Source organism: Colobus angolensis, unplaced genomic scaffold, assembly GCF_000951035.1.
Source record: "Colobus angolensis palliatus isolate OR3802 unplaced genomic scaffold, Cang.pa_1.0 Scaffold265, whole genome shotgun sequence".
Taxonomy (NCBI): domain Eukaryota; kingdom Metazoa; phylum Chordata; class Mammalia; order Primates; family Cercopithecidae; genus Colobus; species Colobus angolensis.
In genome coordinates, this window is record NW_012115877.1 from 1,855,508 (window position 1) to 1,870,514 (window position 15,007).

The following is a 15,007-nucleotide window of genomic DNA, read 5'->3' on the forward strand; positions in this document are numbered from 1 at the left end:
TTCTTTCTTTCTTTCTTTCTTTCTTTCTTTCTTTCTTTCTTTCTTTCTTTCTTTCTTTCTTTCTTTCTTTCTTTCTTTTCTTTCTTTTCTTTCTTTTCTTTCTTTTCTTTCTTTCATAGGGTGTCCTCTGTCTCTCAGGCTAGAATGCTGTAGTGTGATCATAGCTCACTGCAGCCTCAAACTCCTGGGCTCAAGCAATCCTCTTGCCTCCACTTTCCAAGTAGCTGGGACAACAGGCATGTACCACCATACCTGGTTAATTTTTTATTTTAGAGATTGGGTCTCATTATGCTACCCAGGCTGGTCTTGATCTGCTGGCCTCAAGTGGTCCTCTCCCATCAACCTCCCAAAGTGCTGTGATTATAGTTGGGAGCCCCCACACCTGGCATATTCCATTTCTTTAATACATGTAGAACTATTTAGATCTTTTCTTTTTCTTTAGGTCTGTTTTGGTAAATTTCATCCTTAAGGAATTTTTCCTTTTCATTTAAGTAGTCAAATTATTTATGTAAATTTGTTTATAGTCTTTCAATATACTTTGTAGGTTCTGTCATTTATTGTTTCTGTTAGAAATTTGTGTTTTATCATTTTTTTTCCTTGATTAATCTGTGCAAAAATTTCACAATTTCACTATCTCAAAAAAGAAAACCCAGCTTTGGATTTCATTAATTTTTTTTCTATTGTTTGACCCTTTTCTATTTCATTGATTTTCATTCTTATTTTTACCGTGTTTATCCTTCTTTGGACTTACTTTCTCTTCTTTTCTAGCTACTTAAGGTGGACTTTTGATCCTTTTTAACATATGTATTTTTAAAGGTATAAAATTTGCCACTGTGCATACTGTTTAAACTCTGCATCTTACAAATTTTGGTATTTTGTGTTCATTTTTACTCTGCTCTGAATCTTTTCTAATTTCTATGAGCCAGAATATGATCTGTTTATATTCTGCTGCTGTTAGGTGACATATTCTATAAATTTTGATCAGATTATATTGATGGTTGATTATATTCAGATCTTCTATAGTTTTAATGGTATTCTCTCCAATTAGAGGAGTGTTGATGTCTCCAACTGTACTTGTTAATTCATCTCTTTTTCCTTGTAGGTCTCAGATTTTGCTTCATGTTTGCTGGAAGTTGTTTTGTTAGGTACATATACATTTAGGATTACATCGTTCTGGTTAATTCCCCCTTTAACAACATATAATGTGACTCTGTATTATCTGGTAATTTTCTTTCACCTGAAGTCTGCTGTATTTGATAATAACATAACGACATCATCTTTCTTTTCCAACATCTTAGGAAAAGTTTCATTTCTATAGCCAGGTTGAAAGTATTTCATTGATTTCCCATAAACTTACTTCCTGGATTTTTTTCATTTTCATATTTGCCTTTTTACATTCCTATTTATGTACTAATCTTTATCCATCAGTACATCTTTTTATGCATTTCATAGTAAATTCCATACATCATTTCATTTATCTCTAATGCTTTTAGCATGTGTATCATTAGCTAAAGTTCAATATTTATGTTTTCCTTTTTATGTAAAAGGAAATTTACTTAAAATGAAATGCACAAATCTTGTGTAGATTTGTTTTTGAGTAATACATGGTATATATTTTCTCATTATTTTTTCTAGTAATTTTGTTCCCCCACAATTTTATCATGAAATTTGTAAATATATGGAGAGAATTACAAACGTGAACACGAATATACCTGCCATGTAGCTTCTTCATTTCTTAACATGTTGCTGTACTTCCTTTATTACATATCTGTTTTATCTATACATCCATCAACCATTTTAATCGTCCCTGCTCTAATCTGTATTATTTCTTTTTATTCTCTAGCTAGGGTTTAGTTTGTGCTTCCTTTTCTGGTTCCTTAAAGTGTAAAGTTAGGTTCTTGATTGTGATCTTTCTTCTTTGCTAATGTATGCCTTTATCACTGTAAATCCTCTTCTTAGTACTGTTTTCTCTGCATCCCATAGGTTTTGTATTTTGTGTTTTAACTTTCATTTGTCTCAAGGTGTTTTCTAATTTCCCTTGTGATCTCTTATTTGATCCTTTAGTTACTTATTTAATTTCCACGTATTTGTGTTTTTTCCAGTTGTCTTCTGTTACGGATTTTTTGTTGCATTCCCTTGCGATTGGAAAAGATATTTCAGTCTTTTTATATTTATTAAGGCTTTTTTGTGCCTGATCATATGGTCTGTCCTTGAGAATGTGCACTTGAGAGAAAATGTGTAGTCCACCATTGTTGAGTGGAGTGTTCTTTATATGTCTGTTACGTCTTTTTTTTTTTTTTTTTTTTTTTAAAGACACAGTGTCTTGCTCTGTTGCTCTGTTGCTCAGGCTGGAGTGCAGTGACGTGATCATAGCTCACTGTAGCCTTGAACTCCTGGGCTCAAGTGATCCTCCTGCCTCAGCCTCTTGAGTAGCTGGGACTATAGGTACATGCCACCACTGTAGCTAATTTTTTAAAACTGTTTTATAGAGGCAGGGTCTCACAGTGTTGCCCAGGTTGGTCTCAAACTCCTGGCCTCAAGTGATCCTCCTGCCTTGGCTTCCCAAAGTGGTGGAATTACAGGCGTGAAACACTGTGGCCAGCTCCAATTGGTTTATAGTGTTATTCGAGTCTGATATTTCCTTATTGATCTTTGTCTACTTGTTTTATGCATTTGTTGATGTTGAGATATTTATGTCTCCAACTGTTTCTCCCTTTTTTTTAGTTTTCCCACACTACACTGATGAATATTTCTCCTTTTAGTTCTTTTAGTGCTTTCTTCATATGTCTTGGAGCTCTGTTGTTTGTTGTATATATGCTTATAATTACATTTTTTGAGAACCTGGCTGTATTATCAATATATAATTTCCTATTTGTCTGTTGTAACAGTTTTTGACTTAAAGTCTATTTTGTCTGATGTCTATATAGTCATCTCAGCTCTCTTTTGGTTGTTATTTGCATGGAATGTCTTTTACCATTCTTTCACTTTCAGTCTATTTGTGTCTTTAGATCTAAAGTGAATCTTTTTTAGATAACCAGTATTTGGATCATGTTTTTTTAATCATTGTGTCCGTCTATGTCTTTTTGATCCAGGAGTTTAATTCATTTACACTTGAGGTAAGTAGTGATAAATAAGGATTTACTTCTGCCATTTTGTGTTTTCTTACTACTATTTTGTTCATTATTTCCTCCATTATGGCTTTCTTTTGTGTTTGGTTAATTTTTTGCAGTGACATATTTTGATTTCCATCTCACTTTCATTTTTGTATATTCTGTATTTTCTTTGTGGTTACCATGGAGATTACATATAACATTCTAAAGTTATGAGAGTTTTACTTGAATTGATATGAACTTAACTTCAGTGGCATACAAAAGTTCTACTCTTCCACAGTTCCATTCCCCTGCATATTATGTGGTGATTCTGTTACAATTATTGATGTCACAAATTACATTTTTATACATGTTGTGAATGGTGACATTTATTCATAATTGTATTTTATCATTTTGTCTTTTAAATCCTAAAGAAAGTAAAAAGTGAGGTTACGAAACAAAATTTTGTGATACTAGGTTTTGTATTTGCCCCTGTGTGTATATCTTCTAGGAGATCTTTATTTCTTTATATGGTTTTGAGTTAACTTCTAGCATCCTTTCATTTCAACCTAAGGACTTCCCTTTAGGAAGCATTTTTTTATAGGGCAGGTGTAGTTTTAATAAATTCATTCAGCTTAGGAGTGTCTTAACTTGTTCCTCTATTTTGAAGGATAATTTTGTTGGGTATAGAATCCTCAGCTGATGCCTGGCACAGTAGGTCACCCCTGTAATCCCAGCACTTTGGGAGACCAAGGCAGGAGGATCACTTGAGGCCAGGAGTTTAAGACCAGACTGGGCAACATAGTGAGACCTTGTCTTTACAAAGAATTAAAAAATTATCTGGATGTGATGGCACACACTTGTAGTCTAAGCTACTTGGTATGTTGGAGGATTGTTTTAGCCAGGGGTTCGAGGATACAGTAAGCTGTGATTATGCCATTGCACTATAGCCTGGATGACAGAGTGACATGCTGTGTCTATTTTTTAAAAAAGAAAAAAGGATTTTCAGCTACTTTTTTTTTCATTCATCACTTTGAAATATATTGTCACATTGCCCTCTGACCTCTTAAGTGTTTGATGAGAAATTAGGAGATGATCTTATTGAAGATTTTTTGTATGTGTTGACTTGCTTCTCTCTTGCTTCTTTCAATATTCTCTTCGTCTTTGGCCTTCGACAGTTTGTGTGTAATGTGTTTTGATCTATATGTATTTGAGTTTATTCCAGTTTGAGTTCATTCCTGTATTTGTAGATTTAAGTCTCTCTCCTTCAATTTAGGAAGTTTTCCACAATTATTTCATCAAATAATTGTTGCTTCTTTCTTTTTCTTTTCTCTTTCTGTGACTCTCATAATACATAAGATGTTCTTCATGATGGTTTTCCTCGCATCCCTTTTTCTTTTTTCACTTTAGTTTTTTTTTTCCCTTTTTGATCTTCAGACTTGATGATTTCAGTTAATATCTTCATATTCGCTGATTCTTCTCCCTCCTCAAATCTGCTATTAATCCTCTTTTGATTGGGCCATATTTTCCTATTTGGTTGTATCTTTGTGATTTTTTTTAATACTTTAAGTTCTAGGGTACATGTGCACAACGTGCAGTTTTGTTACATAAGTAAACATGTGCCATGTTGGTTTGCTGCACCTATCAACTCGTGTGATTTTTTAAAAATTGCATATTGGGCATTTGACTGTTATAACTTGGTAACTCTGCATATAAGGTTCTCTCCCTTTTCAAGGGTTTGCTGGGGTTTTAAAATATATATAAATTGTAGTAGACCTATTGTTTTAAGACTCCCCCACATTATTTTTTCAAAGAGTGTTCTTGTTGTGTGTCATCACTGAAGTCTCTGTCCCTGTCATTCATGTTCAAGTAATGTTTTGAAAGATTTTTTTGAATGTCTGCTGGGTGTGGTGGCTCGTGCCCATAATCCCAGCACTTTGGGAGGCTAAGGCAGGCAGATCACCTGCCTTAGGAGTTCGAGACCAGCCTAGCCAACATGGTGAAACCCTGTTTCTACTAAAAATACAAAAAATTAGCCAGGCATGGTGGCACGTGCCTGTAATCCCAGCTACTTGGGAGGCTGAGGCACGAGAATTGCTTGAACCCCGGAGGCAGAGGTTGCAGTGAGCCAAGATTGTGCCATTGCACTCCAGGCTGGGGGACAGAGCAAGACTCCATCTCAAAAAAAAAAAGGGTGTTTTTTTTTTTTTTTTTTTTTTGGGGTTTTGTTTTTAAATGCCTACTCTCTCTGTTTGTAGATTGACTATGCTGGTGCACTCCTTTAATCCATAAGTAGGCTTCCACTAAACCTAAAGATAAGCCTGAGGGGATAACTTAAGATTTTAATAAAGATCTTTTCTGAGCATGTATTTTGCCTGGACACACATATGGCTTTCTGAATTATCCTATATACCTTGCTGCTTTTGAGTGTCCCAAATTTGAAAAGCAGCTGGGTGTGGTGGCTCATCACCTGTAGTCCCATCTACTCTGGAGGCTGAGGTAGGAGGATAGCTTGAGCCCGGTTGTGTGAGACCAGCCTGGGCAACAGTGTGAGACACTGTTTCTACAACAATAAAGACTAGTTGGGTGTGGTGGTCCACACCTACAGTCCCAGCTACTTTGGAGGTTGAGGTGACTGGATCGGTTGAGGTGTCTGGATTAGTTCAGCCCAGGAGTTCAGTGCTGCAGTGAGCTATAATTACACTACAGCACTCCAACCTTGGTGACAAAGCAAGACCCTGTATCTTGAAAAAAAAAATTCCAAAAGTGTCCTGTCTCCAGCTATTTGGGCCTTAGGTGGTGTTTTGGGTGTGTTCTCCTGTAATGCCTTGCCCCAGGCCTCTATGGGTCTGTTATCACGTTGCAATTGTTGTGTGTATGTGTGTTAAAGCTATTCTTGCTGTCTTTCTCACCAGAGCTGAGTTAGGTGAAGAAAATATGAGAGCCTTATGTCACTCCTTCAAGTATCCTTCAGACAGGTTAGATGACATTTACACAATAATTTGTAAATAACATCTGCTTTGCTCCCTCTGGTTTGTGGGAGGATATTGAGAAACAGGGTGCTGCTGCTTTGAGACTAAAACTGTCACCTTCTGGTATGTGGTGGGGCAAGGGCAAGTAAAAATGCTGTAAAACGTTCCTATTGTATTGAAGATGGCTTTTTTTCTTTTTCGTTATTTTAGAGACAGGGTCTTGCTATGTTGCCTGGGCTAGCCTCAAATTCTTGGGCTCATGAGATCCTCCTGTCTAGGCCTACTTGTTTGTACTACAGGCGCTCACCACCATGGCTGGCTAAGATGTTGTTTTCTTGATTGAATATTTGCTTGGTTGCTGTAAACCTTTGACTGTGTTCCAGAACTCTGACAAAGTCGGTTCAGAAAGTTTCTACTTGTTTCTAAAATAGTTCTGTGTTGTGACTAGAGCTTGGAGCTTCCTAGTCTATTGTTTTGTTGATATCTACATTTTCCCTTCTTTCTTTTTTTTTGGAGACAGTCTTATTCTGTCACCCAGCTTGGAATGATGCAGAAACATGATCACTGTAGCCTGGAATTCCTGGGCTTAAGCAATTCTCCCACTTCAGCCTTCTGAGTAGCTAAAAGTACAGGAGCAAGCTAATCTCTTCATTTTTGATAGTTGTTTTCCCTGGGTATAGAATTCTAAATGGATACTTTTAAAAAATCTCTTTAAAGATGTTACTTCTTTGTGACATTTTGTTTGTTATCTTTCCCCTTTTTCCTTCATCTTTGCTCCTCTGCATGCACCTTTTATTTCTTGAAAAGATAGTTTTAAAAGATTTTTCAGTGATTTTAAGATTTTCTTTTAATGCCTGGCTTTCGGAAATTGAAGATTTTTATTTTCTTTGTTTATCCTGCTCTGGGTTCCTTGAACTTGTTGGATCTGTGAATTTATAGTTTCATCAAACTTTTGTTCGTTCATTTTAGAGACAGGGTCTTACTCTGTTGCCCAGGCTGGAGTGCAATGGTATGATCATTGGTCATTGTAACCTCAAACTCCTGGGCTCAAGAGATACTCCTGCCTCAGCTTCCCGAGTGGCTAGGACTAGAGACATGCCCTATTGCTAATTTTAAAAGTTTTTCATAGAAACAAGGTCTTGCTATGTTGCCCAGGCTGGCCTCAAGCTTGTGACCTCAAGTGATCCTCACACCTTGGCCTCCCAAAGATCTTGGATTACACGTGTGAGCTACCACATCCAGCTTCCATCAAATTTTTTGGAAAGTTCACATCATTATTTTTTTCAAATAATTTTTTCCTGTTCTGTTTTTCTTTGGGACTTACTTATTATGCTCTTCAATATTGTTCCACAGGTTTATTTTCCCCCGTCTATTTCATTTTGGATAGTTTTTCTTGCTTTGTCTTCAGTTTTGTTGATCTTTTCTTCTGTACTATTATGATATTAATCCACTTAGTGAATTACAGTGTACCATAATTTTCATCACTAGGAATTCCATTTAGTTTTTAAAAATATCTTCTATTTTTGTTTTCATTGTGTCCATATTTTCAGTGTTTGGACTTTTTTTTTTTTTTTTTCTGAGACGGAGGCTCGCTCTGTCACCCAGGCTGGAGTGCAGTGGTGTGATCTTGGCTCACTGCAACCTCCGCCTCCTGGGTTCAAGCGATTCTCCTGCCTCAGCCTCCCGAGTAGCTGGGACTACAGGCGTGTGCCACCATGCCCAGCTCATTTTTAATATATTTTTAGTAGAGGTGGGGTTTCGCCATGTTGCCCAGGCTGGTCTCAAACTCTTGAGCTCAAGCTATTCACCTACCTCTGCCTCCCAAAGTGCTGGGATTACAGGCATGAGCCACCACACCCAGCCTATTTGGGCATTTTAAATCAGCTGTCTCACTTTACTTGTCTGCCTATTTCATTATTTCTGTTACTTCTTGGCCCATTTTTGTTGACTCTTTTTTTCCCTGGTTATTCTTCATATTTTTTTTCTTCTTGACAAACCTAGTAATGTTGTATTTAAAAGTTCAGTTTAATTTTGAAGCTTTTAAAAAAGCCTGGTTAATGCATTTCTTCAGTACTCTTTAATTTACAAATTGCTTTGACCCACTGCTAAGGTTTGGTCCCTTTGTGGTCTCTACTGAATGCCCTGGGTTATACGTACAGAGGGTACTGTGCCTCTTCTGAAATCAAATGCCTCCCAGTACCATGTGATCGCTGGGAGCTATTTAGCTCACAGCTTCTTGGTCTTGCTCTGCCTGGCTTCACAAAGTTTCACTCCTCATGTGTGCATTTTAATGTTCAGCCATGACTCACAGTGAATCCTGTCTCAATTTTGAGTTCTTTTTGTGTAGCTCTTTTTTCTTTGTAGTCTGCCCCGCAACTTCAGTCATCTCAGCCTGATCTTTGTTTCTTCAACTTAATATATCTCCAGTGCTCTCCTTGGGAATCATTTTTCCCTTATTCTTTAGGCACCAATTCAAGGGGAATATAGGGGTCTTCTTGTTGGTTTTCCTACTTTCAGGGATCAGGGTCCTGTGGTGTCTTTATTCAATGTCTGAAAAAAATTTTTTTCGTAAGTTTTGCCCACTTTTCTACTTGATTACAGCAGGAAGGTAAACCTGGTTTCTAATAAACTATCATGACTGGAAACAGAAGTTTGGCTCAACCTTTTAATATTTTGGTCAGATGATTTTTTTCATTTATTTTCCCTTCAATTCAGATATGGGAGACATTTCATGTCTGTATTTATTTTTACTACACCTTAAGTGATTATTTGTCCTAAGTTTTTCTCCTATTTCATTGCTGTGTATTTATTATTTTTTAAATTTCAGCTTCTAGTTTAGATACGGGGTGGGGGGTGCATATACAGGTTTGTTACTGGGTATATTGTATGATGCTCAGGTTTGGGGTGTGGATCCCATCACCTTGGTAGTAAACATAGTACCCAATAGTTGTTCAGCTTATGCCCTCTTCCTTCCCTCCCTCTCCAGTAGTCCACACTGTCTGTTGTTCCCATGTTGATGTCCATGCGTGCTCAGTGTTTAGTTCCCACTTGTGAGAACATGTGGTATTTGGTTTTCTGTTCTTATGTGATTTTGCTTAGATTTATAGCCTCTAGCTGCATCCAAGTTGCTGTAGAGGACATCATTTTCTTCTTTATGGCTGCATAGTATTCTGTGGTGTATATGTACCACATTTTGTTTATCTAATCCACCATTGATGGTCACCTAGGCTGATTACATGTCTTTGTATTGTGAATAGCATGGCATGAACATAAGAGTACTTGTGTGTTTTTGGAAGAATGATTTATTTTCCTTTGGGTGTATACCCAGTATTATTAGTTAAATAAAGTTTCCTTGTATTGTAGCTTGAGTGCATAAACAGATCTACTTAGTCACTAATAGGTAGATGATTTCTTTATAACTTATCTCCTCCTACATTTAGGATGAAGATACACTAATCCTCAATCCTGAAGACAGCACTTAATAAAAAAAAGTATCATCAAGTCACTGATTAATATATGGTTCAGAAATCTTAATTAAAGCCTTGTATATTAGTTTTTTATCGCGGCATTAAAATGTACCACACACTTAACCTCTTAAGACAAATTTATTGATTTGTCTCACAGGTCAGGAAGTTGGGAATGGCTTAGCTGAGCATGGCTCTGCTGGGTTTTCTGCTTAGTGTCCCACCAAGCTGAAATTAAGATGTTAACTCAAGTTTTTCTTTCATGTAAGACTTTGTATCCTTTTCCAGCTCACTTGTTGGCAGAATTTAGTTCCTTTCAGTTCTTACACTTAGGTCCTTAGCTACTAGAGTTCTCGCTCCACAACATGGCAGATTGCATCATCTTTGAGATCAATAGGAAAGCATTTCAATCTTTTAAAGGGCTCACTTTGATTAGGTCAGGCCCACCTAGAATATCTCCCTTTTGATTAAATCAGAGTCAGCTTATTAGTGGGCCAATTATGCGAATGGTAGCCCAATCATATTTACAGGTCTCAACCATACTCAGAAGGTGAGGGGATAATGCAGGGTGTTTATATCAGATGTCGGTAATTCTGGGGCCACTTCAGGATTCTGTGTACCACACCTTGTAAACAGGATAAGACATTTAGGGAATCTTCCATTTTTTATATAATGGCTTTACCCCAGTGATATGAAACTACTACACATCCAGGTTAGGACACAGTAATAATTTAGTGAATACTTAGCCTATGCCAGATACTTTGCATACATTGCCTTATTCAATCTCCAGAACAACCTTGTGGAAACTTGATAATCATTCCCAGTTTACAGATTCAGACACAGAAGCTAAGAGGGTTTAGATAGCTTGATGAAACGGAATTTGGGTCTAAATGGCCTATGCTATTTTTGCTTCACCACACTATTTCTCAGTGTTAATCTTGGTTTTGGATATCACAATTTTATGTAAGTACAATATCTATTCAGATAATTTACTGCAAATCTGACTTATTTGTAGTTTTTTGGATGTGACAATGATCTTATGGTTTTACAAAGAGGAAGTATCCTTTTAAAGAGACATTTACAAACATTTTATAGATGATATTGCATACTTTCTTGTGTTTGCTTCAAAATGATTTGTGGGATCTGGGGAGTTGGACAATGGGTAAAATGCTATCAGTGAAACAAAACTGGCCTTAAGTTGATAATTTTTTTTTTCTTTTGAGACGGAGTCTCACTCTGTCACCCAGGCTAGAGTGCAGTGGTGCAATCATGGCTCGCTGCAACCTCCACCTCCCAGGTTTAAGCAATTCTCCTGCCCTAGCCTCCCGAGTAGCTGGGACTACAGGTGTGCGCCACTGTGCTTGGCTATTTTTGTTGTTGTTGTTGTTGTATTTTTAGTAGAGACAGGGTTTCACCATATTGGCCAGGCTGGTCTCGAACTCCTGACCTCATGATCCGCCCACCTCGGCCTCCTAAAGTGTTGGGATTACAGGCGTGAGCCACCGCGCCTGGCCTTAAGTTGATAATTTTTGAAGCTGAGTGATGGGTAATAGGATTTATTATTCTCTTCCATCTACTTTTGTGTATGTTTGAAAATTTCTGTGTTGAACATTTAACAAATTAATATGTTACTAGTTTCAATTGTAAATAAGAAAAAAAGTACCTAAAATTTTATTTCTTCACCATTGTAATGTTTTTGTTTTTAAAATTTTTTAAAGTTTTTTTTTTTTGAGATGGAGCTTTTGCTTTTTCACCCAGGCTGGAGTGAAGTGGCACGATCTCGGCTCATTGCAACCTCTGCTGCCAGGTTCAATTGATTCTCTGGCCTCAGCCTCTGGAGTAGCTGGGAATACAGGCAGCCACCACCAGCTTGACTAATTTTTGTATATTTTGTAGAGACAGAGTTTCACCATGTTGGCCAGGCTGGTCTTGAACTCTTGACCTCAAGCGATCCACCCCCCACCCCCAGCCTACCAAAGTGTTAGGGTTATAGGAGTGAGCTACCGCACCCAACTGCGTAATGTTTTTATGATTTTAAAATCACGAGTTTCTCTTTTTTTTTTCAGTGGAACCATAAAACTGTTTATTACAAGCATTTCTTATATTTTGTAATGTTTAAGAGCATGGACTCGGGGGATCAATCCTCCGGGTAAATCTCAGTGTCATGATACTCAATAGTTGTATGACCTTGTGCGGGTTACTTAACTTCTCTGTCCCTCAGTTCTTTCATCTTTCAAATGGTAATACTTGTACCCATCTTATATAGTTACTGAATATACTCTGTAATGGATAGAGATTTGGATAAGACAGCAAAAAATATATGCAAACACACACTTGTTACCTGTGTGCATATATTATATCTACTTAAGTTTTATTTTAAATAAGGAACTTGTGATAATTGTTTCCTTTTTGTAATTAGAAGGTATTATATGTTCCTATCATGATTTTTGAGCCTGTGGTTCCGAAACCAGTGTTTCTAAATATTTTTTCTTTTCACACCATGTATTCATAGTGTTTTTCAGTGGTAGTCATGTTGACATCCTGAGTTGTACAGTTCTTGTTTGGGACTGTCTTTCACATTATAGAATGTTTGTATTTGCCTTCCCTTCCTCCTACATTAAATACCAGCTCTGACCAATAATTATGACAACCATAAATACGATTGCACATTTTCAAATATCCTCTAGAAGAATAGAACTATCTTTTGTTGGGAGCCACATGTTCATTCAAATTGTAATGGTACTACCATAGATTAGTTTGGAGTTCTCCTCCTCCTCCTCACTCCTCCCTCTTTTCTTCTTCTTCTTCTTTTTCTTATTTCTTCTTCTTCTTGTTTTTTTTTTTTTTTTTTGGCATAGCAACCAACAATAGGGAACACTGCTTTTTTCACAACTCTGCGTAATAAATGTGTGTTGAAATATCCAGGATGAGATCTGTTGAGTTAAATTACTGACATTATCAGAGTGATTTAAAATTTTTTGGAGAGTTTTGATTTTAGAAGACATAAAACCCTGGGCTCTGTCCTGGCTTTATTGAAGCAAAATAGTGGTGTATTAGCCCTGAGATTGGGTAATTTATAAAGAAAAGAGTTTTCATTGACTCACGGTTCTGCAGGCTGTGCAGGAAACATAGTGGCTTCTGCTTCTGGAGAGGCCTCGGAAAGCTTCCAATCATGGCAGAAAGCAAAGAGGGAGTGCGGCACTTCACATGGTGGGAGCAGGAGCAAGAGAGTGAGGGAGAGGTGCTGCACATTTTTAAACAACTGGATCTTGTGAGAACTTGTTCAGTGTCACGAGAACAGCACCAAAGGGGATGGTGTTAAACCATTCGTGAGAAATCCACCTTCATGATCCGACCACCTCCCACCAGGCTCCACCTACAACACTGGGGATTACAATTGACATGAGATTTGGTGGGTACACATATCCAAATCATACCAATTGGATTTGTGGTATGGGAATAAATGTGTCTATATTTTGGAAAATCTCCCTTAGTAAGAATGACCATTGCTTGAATGATTTCTTTGAGCTTAACTATCAACAACTCCTTTTCTTGTAGGTGATAGAAATTGAAGATGCTTCACCCACCAAGTGTCCAATAACAACCAAGTTGGTTTTAGATGAAGATGAAGAAACCAAAGAACCTTTAGTGCAGGTTCATAGAAATATGGTTATCAAATTGAAACCCCATCAAGTAGATGGTAAGAAACTATTAGATGATTCCATAATTTTTAGTTAAATTTTACCAATATTTGGATGTGAGGCAGCTGCCTTACATCCTGCTAAGTGCTGGAGGTAAATTGTTGATTGGGACGGGTAATCCACAATCCCACTGCCTTTATGGAGCTCATAAACAAATGAGGAAGAAAAAAATTGGGTGATTGCAAACATAATGAGTGTTATAAAAAGGGAGAGAAGTGCTACTTAAAAATGGGTAGATACAGCCAAGTGGGTTTCACCTAGTTAGCAAGGATTGGCCTAAGGGCAGCTAGGGGTTGGGAAGAGCTGTAGCTAGCTAAAAGCCTGTTTTAGAAATGCTGTTTCAGCCATTTTCAGGTATTTTTAAAATAATATTCCTACATTTGTATTAGAACAATACCAAACTGTTCCTACCCTCTGCTTTATTAGAGTTGAATCAGTAAGTCAGTTTTCAGTGTTTATGTGAATTAATTAGTAAGGGAGGTTCTGTAGTTCCTACTTTTTGAGTTGCTAGTCCCCTTTCTTTCTCAATGTTTACTATTGAATAAAGGAAAAGATGGTGAAATTATCTCCTGGGTTTTTTTTTTCCTGATTAACTCAATAAACTCGAAAGTATTTTTGATAGGAAGCCATTCTCTCTTTGGATAAAGTTGTTCTGTTTTTACAAAAATTATTATTATTATTATTTGAGATGGAATCTCACTCTGTCACTCAGGCTAGAGTACAGTGGTACTATAACAGCTCACTGCAATCTCTGCCTCCTGGCCTCAAGTGATTCTCCCAACTCAGCCTCCTGAGTAGCTGGGACTGCAGGTGCACACCACCACCACACCTAGCTAATTTAGTAGAGAGAGGGTTTCACCATGTTGGCCAGGCTGGTCTCGATCTCCTGACCTCAAGTGATCTACCTGCCTCGGCCTCCCAGAGTGCTTGGATTACAGGTGTGAGCTACTGTGCCCAGCCACGTTTCTCTTTTAGAATATTCTTATGTTTCTTTGAACCATCTCAGGGAGTAGAGAACATCTGCTGTGGATAGCTTAGAGAGGATGAAGGAAAGTCCCCCTGTCCTATATTTGTGTTAACTTGTTTCTGGTTTACTTTGGTGGGAAAAAATCCCATTTACGTCTAAGAAATTCTTTAGCTAAGGGGTTTTTTAATGTTGTTTCTTAGAAGTTTTGGTTATGTTTTTGATGTGTTTATATAAAGGAAGTTTTTAACTTGGACCTTTAAATTTAACTTAATGAAGCTGTTATTTTTAGGTGTTCAGTTTATGTGGGATTGCTGCTGTGAGTCTGTGAAAAAAACAAAGAAATCTCCAGGTTCAGGATGCATTCTTGCCCACTGTATGGGCCTTGGTAAGACTTTACAGGTAAGAGCTGAAGAATATGAAGGTATCCTGTTTTTGTGGATTCATTAATATATATTGGATTCTATTATGTTTCAGGCACAGTCGTAGGGGCTGAAAATAAAGCAGTGAACAAGAATAACAAGATCTGTCTCCAAGGAGCTTATATTCTAGTGGAGGAGAGAGCTGCTAATCAAATAAGAAATACGTACTTTCAGAAAATGAATGTTAAGGGAGGATATTGAGTTAGGAAAGGCATCTTTTAGGAGGTAATGTTTGAGCAGAGGTCCTAATGAAGTGAGGCTGTGGAGTTTCAGGTATGACCAACAACTGCAAAGATTCTAAGGTAGAAATTAACTTTTTTTTTTTTTTTGCAACTTTTAACGGTTTATGATGTTAAAGTAATGAGAAAAGTAAAGTATGATGTAAAGTATCTTTT

General features: G+C 37.2%; 1 protein-coding gene across 4 annotated transcripts in view; it reads left to right on the plus strand.

Moving 5' to 3' along the window:
* The window catches only part of ATRX (alpha thalassemia/mental retardation syndrome X-linked), a 295,353-nt gene that overhangs the window by 144,095 nt on the left and 136,251 nt on the right, over positions 1-15,007 (plus strand). For all 4 annotated transcript variants that reach the window (XM_011947439.1, XM_011947441.1, XM_011947440.1 and 1 more), the window contains 2 exons: positions 13,084-13,225; positions 14,483-14,592. In XM_011947439.1, coding sequence (XP_011802829.1) covers positions 13,084-13,225; positions 14,483-14,592 — 252 coding nt within the window. The remainder of the gene's footprint in view (positions 1-13,083; positions 13,226-14,482; positions 14,593-15,007) is intronic.